General features: G+C 37.4%; 1 protein-coding gene across 14 annotated transcripts in view; it reads right to left on the reverse strand.

Annotated features, from left to right (window-relative positions):
* KIF21A (kinesin family member 21A) overlaps positions 1–13,063 on the reverse strand; it is an 89,778-nt gene that overhangs the window by 19,131 nt on the left and 57,584 nt on the right. For 9 of the 14 annotated variants that reach the window (XM_071733892.1, XM_071733888.1, XM_071733881.1 and 6 more), the window contains 6 exons: positions 12,221–12,322; positions 10,544–10,709; positions 10,024–10,044; positions 5,554–5,614; positions 5,280–5,334; positions 3,718–3,935 (listed from right to left, as the gene is read on the reverse strand). In XM_071733892.1, the coding sequence (XP_071589993.1) occupies positions 3,718–3,935; positions 5,280–5,334; positions 5,554–5,614; positions 10,024–10,044; positions 10,544–10,709; positions 12,221–12,322 (623 nt within the window). The remainder of the gene's footprint in view (positions 1–3,717; positions 3,936–5,279; positions 5,335–5,553; positions 5,615–10,023; positions 10,045–10,543; positions 10,710–12,220; positions 12,323–13,063) is intronic. The other 5 variants (XM_071733886.1, XM_071733883.1, XM_071733890.1 and 2 more) reach the window with 1 other exon arrangement.

Consider the following 13,063-nt stretch of genomic DNA (forward strand, 5'->3'; position numbering starts at 1 on the left):
GTTCTCACATTTTAATCTAAAAATACATGTTATTAATTTCACAGTTCATCAACATATGAAGAGCTAGGTACTGAATATGCAAAGAAGATCTATTAAGTCAGTTATAGGAGACTGACTAAAAGAAATAAATAGGCAACTCAAAATAAGAGCATAGATGAAATGGGAAGATCTGACTAAAACCTAAAATTTCAGATTCCACAACTTTCATCTGCATTAGACCACTTATAGACATGAAGAACAGAGAAATCATGATGACTCTTACATATGATTTAAACTTTGCATTAACACATTTGTATTTCAGTATCAAATTCAAAATTAGGAAAAAGTGTTTCCTAGTGACAGCTTGATTATTGTAACACTGCTTCTCTTCATCCCCCTTCTTCATTGCTTTCCATGCCTCCTTTGTCCCCTCTGCTTATTTCACAGAAATAATTCTGTTCAGTCATTGCAGTCTTTCTCCCAGCCTATTACTCTTCATTAAAAAAAATAGCAAAATGATCAAGAATGCAACATTAAAGCTGACTCCCAAATTTAATAATTTCACTACAGTCAGATAAAAAATGAAATGACACTGGATGGTCTCCACTCTTCTGAGCTCCAATTTCTCACTACCTGGGCAATCAGAAAAGCAAAATTTGCCTTGGTTTGTCCTTTTTCTCTTGTGTTAAGAGGCATATTTTTTCTGCTAATATAAAGACCATAAATACTTACTAAAAGAGAAAAAGCAGATTCTGAAAGTGCTTTTGTGCCACGCAACTTTATTAAGGAGACAATGTTCAATTGGCAGGCCACCTGCCTGACACAGTTAATAGCATCTGGCCTGAGAGTTCTACAGGCTCTGGATTTACAGAGCTGCTGCTTCTCTACATGAGAAAAGTTGTACTAGTTTCCCTTGAGAGGAAGCCTGTGCTATATAAAAATCCATCTCTCATGCAGAATAACATGATTTACCAAGAAGGGCACAAATAAGAACAACAGCTGCTTGTGTTAAATAGCCAAGACTGACTGTTTCAAGTGATCACATCCCCCCTCAAAACAAGCCCTAACTGGAAAGTGAAGTCCTACCAGCAGGACCTGGTGCCAGGAGCTGCGTGCAGATCCTAGAGTCATCCTAGGGTCTTCAGAAGACAGAAAAAGAAGTAAAAGTGATAACTTGTCTGGTTTTGTACAAAGGCCTAGCTGTTAAAGAAAGGCCTCCTCAAGACCCATTTCTCTCTACCCATTTCTCTGCAGGGCTCCCTTACCACTAAGGTACACTCTGCAAAGAACATAAAGAGTTGTGGAACAGGACACATTCCCTCCTTCTCTTCATGTTAAACCAATATGCATTTTGGAATGCAAAAATCCTGGAGTCTCAAAGCAAATCCTAGTATCAGTCTGAACAGCTAGCTCTTTCAGCAAAGATGACAGACTTGGGTTATAGTCTCCACTGCCATGTTTACCTATGTGTTGTCTAATGCTCATCAACAAGATTAAATAAACCACACCAGAAACTGGAACTCCTTGGCATCAAAGCAGCATCCCCCACGTACAGACACATACAGCTCCCTCTTGCTCACTCTTGACCTGTCTTTTAAGTTTTGCATCTTTTACTAACTAGAATGAACTTCCTAAGCATAAATATAAAAAAAAAGAATGTATGTCAAAGACCTGAGTGAAAAGGAGCAAGATATACACCTAATTACAGGTTTCCAGTGCCCTTTGAGATTTCCCAGTATATTGGAAACCTGAGCAGAACTGGCGCAAGACCTACAGGAAACTACACTACTTTGAAATGGTTGCTGTAGATTAGTTGAGCCTATCAGAGGACAGTGGCACTACCCACCTTTATACACAGAAACTGTTGCCCAGGTGCATTTAGGTGTCTCTCTGAACATTATACATCAACAACAGTCAACAATTACAACATTAAGGGTTTCCAGAGTGGAGCAGTTTGTTCAAATGCAGACACTTGAATTTCACCTTAGCACATAATTAATCTCTGTCATTCCCAGAGAATGCATATTTTGAATCACTGTTACTGCTTCTACATCTTGAATGTCACTTAAAGAAGTGACACAAGAGAGATAATGTTTACTGCTTATAAGACCACATGCTGCTCCAGAAGAATGTATTTTATTACAAGAGATGGCACTAGAGGCCCGTGCAGGAAGGCCACAAACTTTCTTCAACAATGACCAGTTACCAGCAAAAATAGAAATACTGTACAAAGTATGCAGAGTTCTAGTTTTTAAAAAGCATCTTAATTACAGTGAGGAAGTCACTGCTGACTGATTGTGGGCATTTTTGATCCCTTATCAGCAAAATATTGACCAAGAACAAACCAAGAGATGTGAGGCCTACCGCCAATCGAAATTATTTACTGGCAGCATAACTCCACTGCTCACAGAATTTGGAAAATCATGTTTGCCTCATTGTTGGCTCACTTTCACAAATGGGTACATTCTAGAAAATGGAGTGAGACAAAAGTTGGTATTACCTGAGTCTTGGATGCCAGGTCATAACCCTTGACGTTTTAAATCTTGAAGCTTCAAAAGTGTCTAGAGATCTCACACTAACTGCTGAAACAAGGGGGTTCCTCCACCTATCCTCACCCTCAAGAACATTCTTTCCAAGCAGACTGAACTTGTAAAATGCACTGAAGCCATCAGCATGGGTTAATAATTGCTCTCAGTAGTGTTTTATTGTTTATGATTGCCACCTCAAGCACATGCTGGAAATATACAGTAAAAGTAATAAAAATTGCCAGTGTATATTAGATGAAGACTGCTGTAAAAATATTATGCAAAAAGGACAGTGAAAGATGCATGAATCCAGGATCTGTAACATGAAGATACCTACAGGATAAAGTTTTTCCATATCACTGAACATGGCAAGCGCAGTCAGTTTATGCGTGAGTTTGCACAATATCAGAGCTAGTACCTAAAAAGCCAAGAAAAAGGTCTCTAGCAGAGAATGGGTATTTACCAACAGTGATATTGGTAGAAATAGATAGAACAGTAAGAGCAGTGGAAGAAAAGAGAGTGCATGTAAGTGATACATGCTAGCCCCACAGTGAAAAAAAAATACATAAAAAAAGAATTTGGTTCTGTTTGGCATCAAGTAATATTTTCAATTAGGAAAGTTGTTCTGCAGATAAGTGCAACCCTGGGAATAGAAAGGAGGATTCATAATCTCCAAAACATTCCTTTATGCTTGTATGTTCTATTATTGTATAGACTTTTTAATTTTAAGCATGGTCCACATAAGATGGCTCACAGAAAGATCTTACTTAATAGCTAGGACCACAAACAGATACTATTACTATATTATATGAAGTTTTTGGGTCACATTTTGGGATGGTTGGGTTTTTTGGTTTTGTTTTGCTTTTTTCCCTTGCTGTTTTCAGTACTTCCCTAGAATCTGTGTTTCCCACAGCACTAATAAAGCCAAGTATTCAAGGTACTAGATGGATTTTTCCTGCTATTTAGTAACAAGGCTACAATAATTTTATTACAACATAGCAACTTAACAGAACTTTTATATTCAATAATAAACACATCACTTACAACAGTGCAATGATACTTTCTAGAGTGGTGATGGTTGAAAAGAAGGAGTTACTTAGTAAGCTTCAAGTGTATTAACCTCTTTGTAAAGTTAAAATAATAGATAACAAGAAATTGGCAACATGCATTTTTTAAAAGCGAAGGATAATTAGTACAGCATGGCCAAACTTACATGCTGCCTATCTTAGAAGGTAAGCCAGATGGTGAGGGAATAAACTCTCTGTCCCTAGCAGAAGTATCATTTGTGTCAGCAGCCATCCCATTATCTTGGTTTTCTGCAACTGATGCAAGAGGGCCAGCCAAAGCAGAGTCTGCAGCACTGATGTCAGAGGCTAAATCACTGCTGTCAGCATACAGTAATTCCATCTGGGTAGTTGTCCTCCGACGGGCCTGGAGACAAATAAAAACCAAGTTGCAACTAAAGCAAATTCATGGTATGTGTCAAGAGTGCTACATTTAAGCTTATCATGGGCCGGAAATTAGCATCCCCCTTAATTCACTTGGCAACTATTTTGGAAACCAAATCAAGGAGTCACCTCTACTCTTTTGCAACAATTTTAGAGGACTCAAGTCAAACTCAACAGAATGAAACACTGACAACTGGTTTCCAAAGATAACCTGTCAACCAACTGTAAGTGCCTGTCAGTACTACAGGAGTACAATATTACACTCCAAAGGTTTGTCCAAATGAAATGTTATGAAGCAGAGGAATAAAGCAATCTGTGAATTTAAATAGCTACAATTACAATATTGCGAATTCTTGCAACAATGCTTATTGTGATATAAAACTTCTTACTTATGTCACTTTTAAAGTAGTTTAGGCCAACATGATTTTTTTGTATTAACTCCACATTACAAAAATTTGAGCAACAGAAAACAAAGTAGCTTTGCACAAACTTTATGCAAAACATTCTTAATAAAAATGATCAGAGATGTTAAATGTGGTGATGCTGTGAAATTAAGATGTATTCCTCAGGGAAAGAAAGGCCAGTGGGGTAGACATAAGTGCAGTTTGAACACAGCCATTACAAAAACTTATTTGATGCCAACATTTTTGGACCAAGCTCACTCAGCTTCCCTGCCCAAAGAGCCATGCACCAACAAATCCTACCAATAATGCAACAGCTGACCTAGACATATACCACATATACCTCCAGAGCCAACTCTACTTAGAAGAGTTGAGGCTAAACTTCTGTTCACTTTGCAAACTTGGTTTATGCTCCTGTGAGCACAGATGCTAAATTGCAGTCATACACATTTCCAGTTCCCACTGCTTTTAACATTAAACTGCAGACAGCCTTGATATATTTCTCCAGTACCAACAGTAATTAAGAGCCTGGAGGTCAAACTTCTATTTATTTTATAAAATTTCTTTACATTGCTATGAGCACAGAAACAAATTGCAAACAATAAGCATATTCACAGTTCCTGGCATTAATATCAAACTGCAGTCTAATAATCAGCTGCAATTAAACTCCAGTTTGCAGTGCAGGTAATTGGAAGAATGTTTCTCTTTCAGAAGCTATGAAAGTTCAACAACAAAATTTTGAAAAAGTACATTTTTATCATCACTTCTCAGAGTATCATACAAAAGCATATTACATACAAATCATATGAATGGTATGGCAGCTCACATTTTGCATGTCTTTGTTCATTAGTGTCCCTAGAGCACAGCAAGAACATTCCACAGAAGGTGTCATTATGAACCATTATTATCATAATTATATAGCTTACCTTGCTTTTGGGTTTTACTTCACCACAAAGCTTCAAAAGATCTGAAGATAATGAACTAAAAGAAAAATTTCATCACAGTTAGAAACAAAATAGGTATTTTTTTTCAGAAATGTGAATTTGTATTTAATTCTTCTTTCTGCTGAAATGGTGGGCAAAATGAAACAAAGCAATGTCAGAGATATCTTTTAATGGACATATAATTCATTACAAAAAGAGGAAATAACAGTATTTTTCTAGAACCAGATCCAGTTACATGTTAACAAAGATTGCTCACCTTCCTTCTGTCCCAGGACTATGCAATGGGGCATCCTCATCAGTACTATCTTCCAAATTTTCTAGAAAAGTTCCAAAATAATATGTTAGTCTGTCCACCTACAACAGGACCTGCAGGTTTTAAGTGCTATACACAACAGCTCAGGCAATGTTGAATATAGATGAACAGAATATGAAAGGCAGGGACTTTCAAAATATTTTGAATATTTGCTATACAGTCCCCATTGACTTTTCCTGGTATCTGAATTAAGTTCTCATACAATCTAAATAAATCATACATCTAGGCATACTGTCCCAGATCTGGTGCTCTATTTATTGTAGCAGAGCAACGGGAATGACAAAAAAGCAGAAATAAATTCTACAAGAATTTGTAGACAGAAGATAAAGCAAAAGAAACTGCAAGACATAGAAGAGATCAATGGCCAGTAAGGATGTTCTGCCTCCTCTGTTTTTGTAATCTTCTTGCTCTAAGACAGAATCAGCCTGGCTAGAATGAAAAATAAATTAATATATATTTAACTGGCTAGTGAGATGAGGCTCAGCCTCAGCTTATATAGAATGTCACCATTTGGGCTGACAAGAAGCAAGTACTTTATTAGTATATAAGCATTTAGGTTTCAAACAGGATGACATTCCCATCTAATAATATAGAACTGCTTCCTAAAGAGAGACTGATTGGCTGCATTGAATTTAATTGTAAAGTGAAGCAGTCCAACAGAAATGCTTCTGAAGTAAATTGGGTTCACAACCTGACCACAAAAGACAAAGCCAGCATGCATGTCACACACTAACACTGGAAAACATCAGATTCACTTGACTGCATGCAAACAGCAAAAAACATTAAGCTGAGACAACCAGTCCAGGGCATATTTACAGTCAGTTCCAGGCTGCTGGGAAACTTAACCTGCTAACTTCCATGTCATTTTACTAACACATTTTAAACATAGTTCAAGGACATGGGTAATACATTCCAGCAAGCAAAGTCCCTCATTTTTTAACATACTCATGAAATTTTAAGGGTTAAATAATCTCATGACATTCAACCACACCTCTTCCTTGTTATTAGAGACGCTTTAAGATTATTTACTTAACTTTTGCCAGAAAGAAGATAATATTTGTAATGCACAGAACCAATATATTTGGTACCCCCATTAAAATAGGTTTGTCCATGTATGTTTAAGTTGAAGTGGAGAAAGTGAGGAAAGATATATAATCCCAAGTTATGAGAAGGAAGGAAAGAAAATGCCATGGGTCTGTATATGCTACATCTAAAAATCTTCCCTCCAAAAGTCAAAAGCATACATCAATTTAACACCAACAATGCACTTCAGAAGTACTCAACTGCTGTACTAAGTTTTGAAAATGTAACCTTAGTTGCCAAAAATACAACATTACAAACAAAGTCAGAAAAAAGGCACAAAAAAATAGCACTGTGAACTATTTTTCTATACAAGGTAAAAAAGCAGCATCAATAAAATAAATGCATTTATTAAAAATACAAGAGTCATATTTTTTCGTGTGGTGATGTTATTCATCCCCTTCTCAAAGAACTCGCTATCAGCTTTTACTGGCAAAAAAGTAGAAAGTGTGGGATAGCCACAAAAAAAGGGATTTTATTTACAGGCTCACACTCATACGACCTGGCATCTATTGATATTTTATTTGCTTGTCTGCAATTCAGCACAGGAAGACTGCAGGTAGAAACCAACACACAGAATCAATAAAAAGAAATCAAAAAAGGCAGAAGAGCAAGTTTCTGCAAGAAATTCTGAGCAAGGAGAGATGAAAGGAACAATAAAGTTGACAAAAGCAGTACTGCTTGCAAGCTTTGGCTGAGATGACTGCTAATAAACTAATGAAAGAAAAACAGTGGAGAGATTTTCTGACTATTTGTCTTCATTCTCACACAGGGGCAACTGGGCAGTACCAGAACAGTTCAGTTGGAGGAAGTTATGTTTGACCAGTCCTCTCAACATCTGCATTTACATGGCTGTGAGGCACATCCATGAACATCCAGATGTCGCAGGTGGGGCAGGAAAGCAGCTCCTATAGTTCTTTGTAAGAGTCACTCCAGCAACACCTCGGGACTCAACTTTGTGGTCACATGAACTCTTTACAAGAGCAGGTGGGATAGCAAATAGCAGTGATTCATCCACACACAGAAGGTGTACTTTCAAGACCCATTCTGAAGGTCAAAACCTGAGCCCGTGATGTGCTTCACTGCAGACTGAACCTTTTTCTTAAGTCTACACTTGAATGGAGGTGCCCAAACTGGGGGATGCCCAAACATCACTTGTTTTAGTTGGAAAGGACCTTAAGGATGATCTACTTCCAATCCTTCTATTGTGGGCATGGACACCTTCCAGCAGACCAGGTTCCTCAAAGCCTATCCAACCGGGACTTGAACTACTCTGCAGAGGGGACATTTGTAACTTCTCTGGGCAACCTGTGCCAGTATCTCACTATCCTCACACTAAAGAATTTCTTCCTAATATCCCATCTAAATCTACCCTCTCTCAGCTTACAATGGTTACTGCTCCTCCTATCACTCCATGCCCCTGTAAAAAGTCCCTCTCTCCTGCTTTCCTGGAGGCCCCCATCATGTACTGGAAGGTTGCTTTAATGTCTCCTCAGTGACTTTTCTTCAGACTGAAGAACTCCAACTCTTTCAGCCTGTCTCCACAGGAGGTGCTCCAGCCCTCTGGATCATGCCTGTGACCCTTCTCTGGACTGACTGCAACAGCTCCATTTCTCTGTATTACTCCCAGGCTACCTGTCCTTGCTTCCACCTTCTGCAGGCTTCCTTTTTGTGGTTGAGTTTGTCCAGGAGCTGCTTGTTCATTCATGCAGGGCTCTTGGCATCTTTGTCTGACTTCTCCTTTACTGGGAGGCAGCACTCCTGAGCTTCAAGCCAAGTGTATCCAAATAGCTAAGAACTTGTGACGATTCCAGAGCTGAAAGCAGGCATCAAGGGAATGGTACACAAACACCCTGAAGTGCAACTGCTCTGCTTGGGATGGGGCTGTTTGGGTGCTGCCACCAAGCTGTCAGGCAGCCTCGTGAAATTGGTTCTCAGGATCTGCTGCCACCCACTTGCACCCCTGGGAATCCTGTCAGGTAATCAGGGAGCCTTTGAATCAACAGAGTTCATGCTGAGCAGCTGGCAGTGCCAACCTCAAAGCCCCACTACAATAGTATCTGAACTCCTTGCACCACAACAGTTCAAGCCACCAGTGATCTACAAAACAGACTATCAACTGTTTGCATTTTGGTGTGAATTCAGTTTGAGGTCAGTACAGAGTATTCAGCAGAGACACACCCACAGTTCAGTTTCCTTGCTGTAATGTTTTAGCAGAGTCCTGACTATCACGGGTGCTTTAAAAGCCTCAGTTCATGCTTGCAAAGTGTTAAAAAACTTCCTTTATGAGACATACTAAAAAAATTTTGATGATAGAGCTACTGTTGCAATGCATTTAACGAGTGTCTTTGCACTGCTCCAAATGATGTTGAGAAGTAAAAGCCTGTCCAAAGCTAAAGAAAATGCAATGCCAACTTTGTGGCAGGAGAAATACTGCCCTCACTCCAGCAGGGGTGAGCACACACACATGCACACACGTTAAGGGTCTATTTTAGATACACTATGATGTTAATAACCAGTGAGGCTTCTGAGCAAATACTGTCTGCATGCAGCAAGAGGCCCTGACACAGATCTTCAGGTGGGTGTCACCTGTCAGCAAGTCAGCAAAGTTCTCATTTCAGATGATGATTTACACACTTTCAGGCAGTCCTGTGCTTTTGAAATGTTTCAGATGCCTGTGCAAACAAGCGCAGGACAGTATAATAGGATTAGAAGTAACACAAGGCAATACAAGAGGAATTGTTACTGACATCAGGAGTATTTTTTCATGCTTCAAACATAGCCAATTTTGTGGCTAGAAGCAAGAAGAGAAAATAAGGGAAAATTATTTGGGAATCATTTCAAAAGGAACAACAACAAAAGATACATCCCCTTAAAATCAGTGAAGATAGAAACTAAACCAGTTGAAAAAGTGATATATAATCTGCATCTTGTACAATACTTACATTGCAAAATAAGATACAAAAAGTTATAAATTACCTGCATGTTAAGAATTACTTTTTTTCAGACCTAAAAAGATGAGCAGGACTTTTCACAACTACAGCAGTAATAAGATTGATTTATGTAGCCTGAACAAGCAGCTGAGTCATAAATTTGAAATACAGCTGTGCTTACTGCCTTCCCTTCTTATTTGACAAGTCTAACTAACATGAGGGCTATGAAAGGTTTCAGAAAGGAGGAAATGCTCTGTAAGCTCATGATATTCAGTACATTTACAGAACAGTTCATGCAAACTTCACACACTCACAAATTCTAAGATGCACCAGTTAGTGAACATGAATGAATTAGTAACTCATGCAGCTGTACAGTACACAGAAAGCTAAACATACTTACCCAGCGGTATGCTATCTAGGTCTGTGTAAATAACAGCAACAAGGAAACAAAAGCAACACTCCAATCAAAACATATCCATTTATAAAGAGAAATTTTTAAAAAAAAGTACCCAAATGTATTCTAAATTTTTCTTAATATCATCTAATGAGAAGTAGAATAGATGCCGTAAAAGACATAAGATGCCATTTTCAAAATTACTAACATACAATCATTGAACAAGGTTGTATATTTAGAATTTCACACTCACATACCAAATTTTAAATGCATGGTCTTTTGTAAAAAATAAGCAGATTCTTTGAATTTTAAGTCCCAATAATAAAAAGCTTATTTCCTACATTGTATCGCCAAAGGGATAGACTTACAAATTACACACATGCACATCAATTGTGAAATAGGATCTAAGATGTTACAATACAGCATCTATTCAGAAAAGAAATAGTCTAGAATGCCCAGTAGAGCATGCATGAAAGCTAAACATGACATGCAGCTGACTATTCAGAATACTAAGTCATACAATTACCTTGCAATGCATGACCCAGCAAAGCATCAAGTTCAGGATTTAACTCAGCTTTTTCTTTTAGCATATGAAATAGCAGCTGGTTTTGAGTAGCACTGGTAATTTCTGTCTGTTTAAGGCGTCCCTCAAGAACTTTGATCTGAGCTTCTTTCTGAGCTGCTTGGAGACCCTAGGAGAGAAGACGACAGACAAATGGTTTTTTGTTACAAAATAAGAATTGCCAGAATGTTTTAAAAACTACAGGCACAAACAAAACGAACACTGTTACCTTCCTCTTAGGTCCTAAAAATCAGTTGTCCATTCAAGGTACAATTCATAGATTCTTTGTATTTATTTAAGTGTAGCAAACATCTAAAAATCAACACCTCAGTTTTTCACAAGTACAGAGATTTTTTTTTTTAAATTGCTACCTATTTTATTTTATGACAAACACCACCAAAAAAACCCAACCAACACAAAAACTCTAATCTCTCCTACAGAATTATTCAGTGAACTTTCATCTTCTGCTGAAAGAGCTCATGACCTAACTTCAGAGGAACTAAGGGAACTTCCCTAGACCCATGAATTAGAGGAAATTTTTTAATTTCTAGAAAACATAGCAAAGGAAATATACAGTGAATGGTTTCCAAACAGAAGAAACAGTAGGGAAAAATGAAGGTACAACATGTGTTCTCCAAGACTTGTAGGAAACTGAGGAACTTGAGCACTAACACTTGAGGAAGAAGTAGAAGTGGACTTGCACATTAGATTCTAATTTTCTCATGAATAAAAACAGTACATGAATATACATATTTTGGGTGTAGAAACATCACCCAATAGACAATAGGCATGACCGATTTTGCAAGAAAATGTACCTTCAGTTTTTTTACTTGTTAATTATTTAGTAGAAAGAGGTGAAAAAGTGAAAAACTTAAACATTATGGAGTTTTTTATCACAGTAAGGAGAAATATGAAGAAGCCAATATGATCGTGGGAATTATCTTTTCCTTTTTTCAAAAACAAAAAAAACCCCAAAACCACTTTCTTGATTACCTGCATGCTGATGCTGCAAGAATGCAAAAAATGAACAGAGAATTGGTCAGAAGAACTGACTCAAAGCCCATTGCAACAGCCTTTGAAATCTTTCATTTGATTCAATGGCACAGAGTATGCCCTCCAAACAGCAAGAACAGCAGCAGTGAGAGCTATAAACTGCCAAATACTCATTTTGAAAATATTACTTCCAGTCTTAAAAAAAAAGAAAAAAAAAAAGAAAAAAGAAAAAAAGCCCTTATTGCTGTATTGAAAAGTGGAAGACTGAAAATAGTATACAACACATCAACATATTATAGTCTCATATGTTTAAGGAACTGGCTGAGACAATCTTTAAAAAAGACAATGAGCATTCTGGACTTTACTGAAAAACAAAGCACTTTATTTGATTATGGAAAGTTAGTGTTCTTTTAAGAACCATTAGAAGTAATTAGTGAAGTAGGATCTACTGGGTGTTGAAAAACAGGAAATTAATTGAAGGGGACAATGGATCTTAACAGCCTTCAGAAGTGTGACTCGGTAGTAGTTACCTGTTTTGTTCTGTCTGGCTTACTTTTCACAAGCATAATTTCACATTAATTAATATTTATTGTCCAAACAACTCTACTCCCAGGTCCAGACATACAGACATTTTATTTCATGCATTACCTTATTGATACCCATCGTGAGGAAATGATCGAGCAAATATCGAGCTTCTGTCAACGTGCAAGCATTGATCACTGCTGTTACATCCAAGGTCTCTCCTTCTTCCTATAAGGGAAACAAACAAAAAAAACCCAGTCAGATGGTACAAAATATGTAAACTTCTTTTTCATTAGTTATAAGCTTAACAGAAAACAGAAATAGTTGATGATGCTACAATATCAGTCAGTTCATCTTGTTGGTACCTTTAAACTATGGTTGTCAGACTTATTTTCCAAACTGTCCCAAACACACCCCACAGTACAAACTCTGAAGCCTTCCCACTTCCTTCCAGTGTTTCAGTTCCTTTCCTATTAGAAAGCTCTTACAGACCTCCAACTTAGACACTTGCCTTCTACAAGTTAAACTATTCCCAGTGGATGCAGAAACGAGTGCATTTCTTCACTCTGCAATATTTATGCATTTGAAGTATTAAGCACTATAGTAATGTAAATACTCATGTAAAGTATATAATGTAATGTACTGCACATTGTAAGAATTTTCACATTTGGATTTCACTGCTTTCAGTAATTTTCAATTTTCTACATCAATCATAACAGACAATTTCCCTTTACTAAATTACTATTTGAAAAATCAACCTTAAACAAGCATCTTGGCCTGAAAAGGCTCTTTAGTTATAAAAAGCCTCTGTTACATAATTGGAAATATACTAAAATGCAATATAATGAATTTATATAAATTCTTACACACAAAAATTAGTTGCATATATTTAAAGTATACAAAAACAATACGGGAGAGTGGAAGAATATCAACAGCTGTCACAAGATGATCCAAGCTGTTAGCCTTCAG

The sequence above is a fragment of the Heliangelus exortis genome, chromosome 1 (genome assembly GCF_036169615.1).
Source record: "Heliangelus exortis chromosome 1, bHelExo1.hap1, whole genome shotgun sequence".
NCBI classification, from domain to species: domain Eukaryota; kingdom Metazoa; phylum Chordata; class Aves; order Apodiformes; family Trochilidae; genus Heliangelus; species Heliangelus exortis.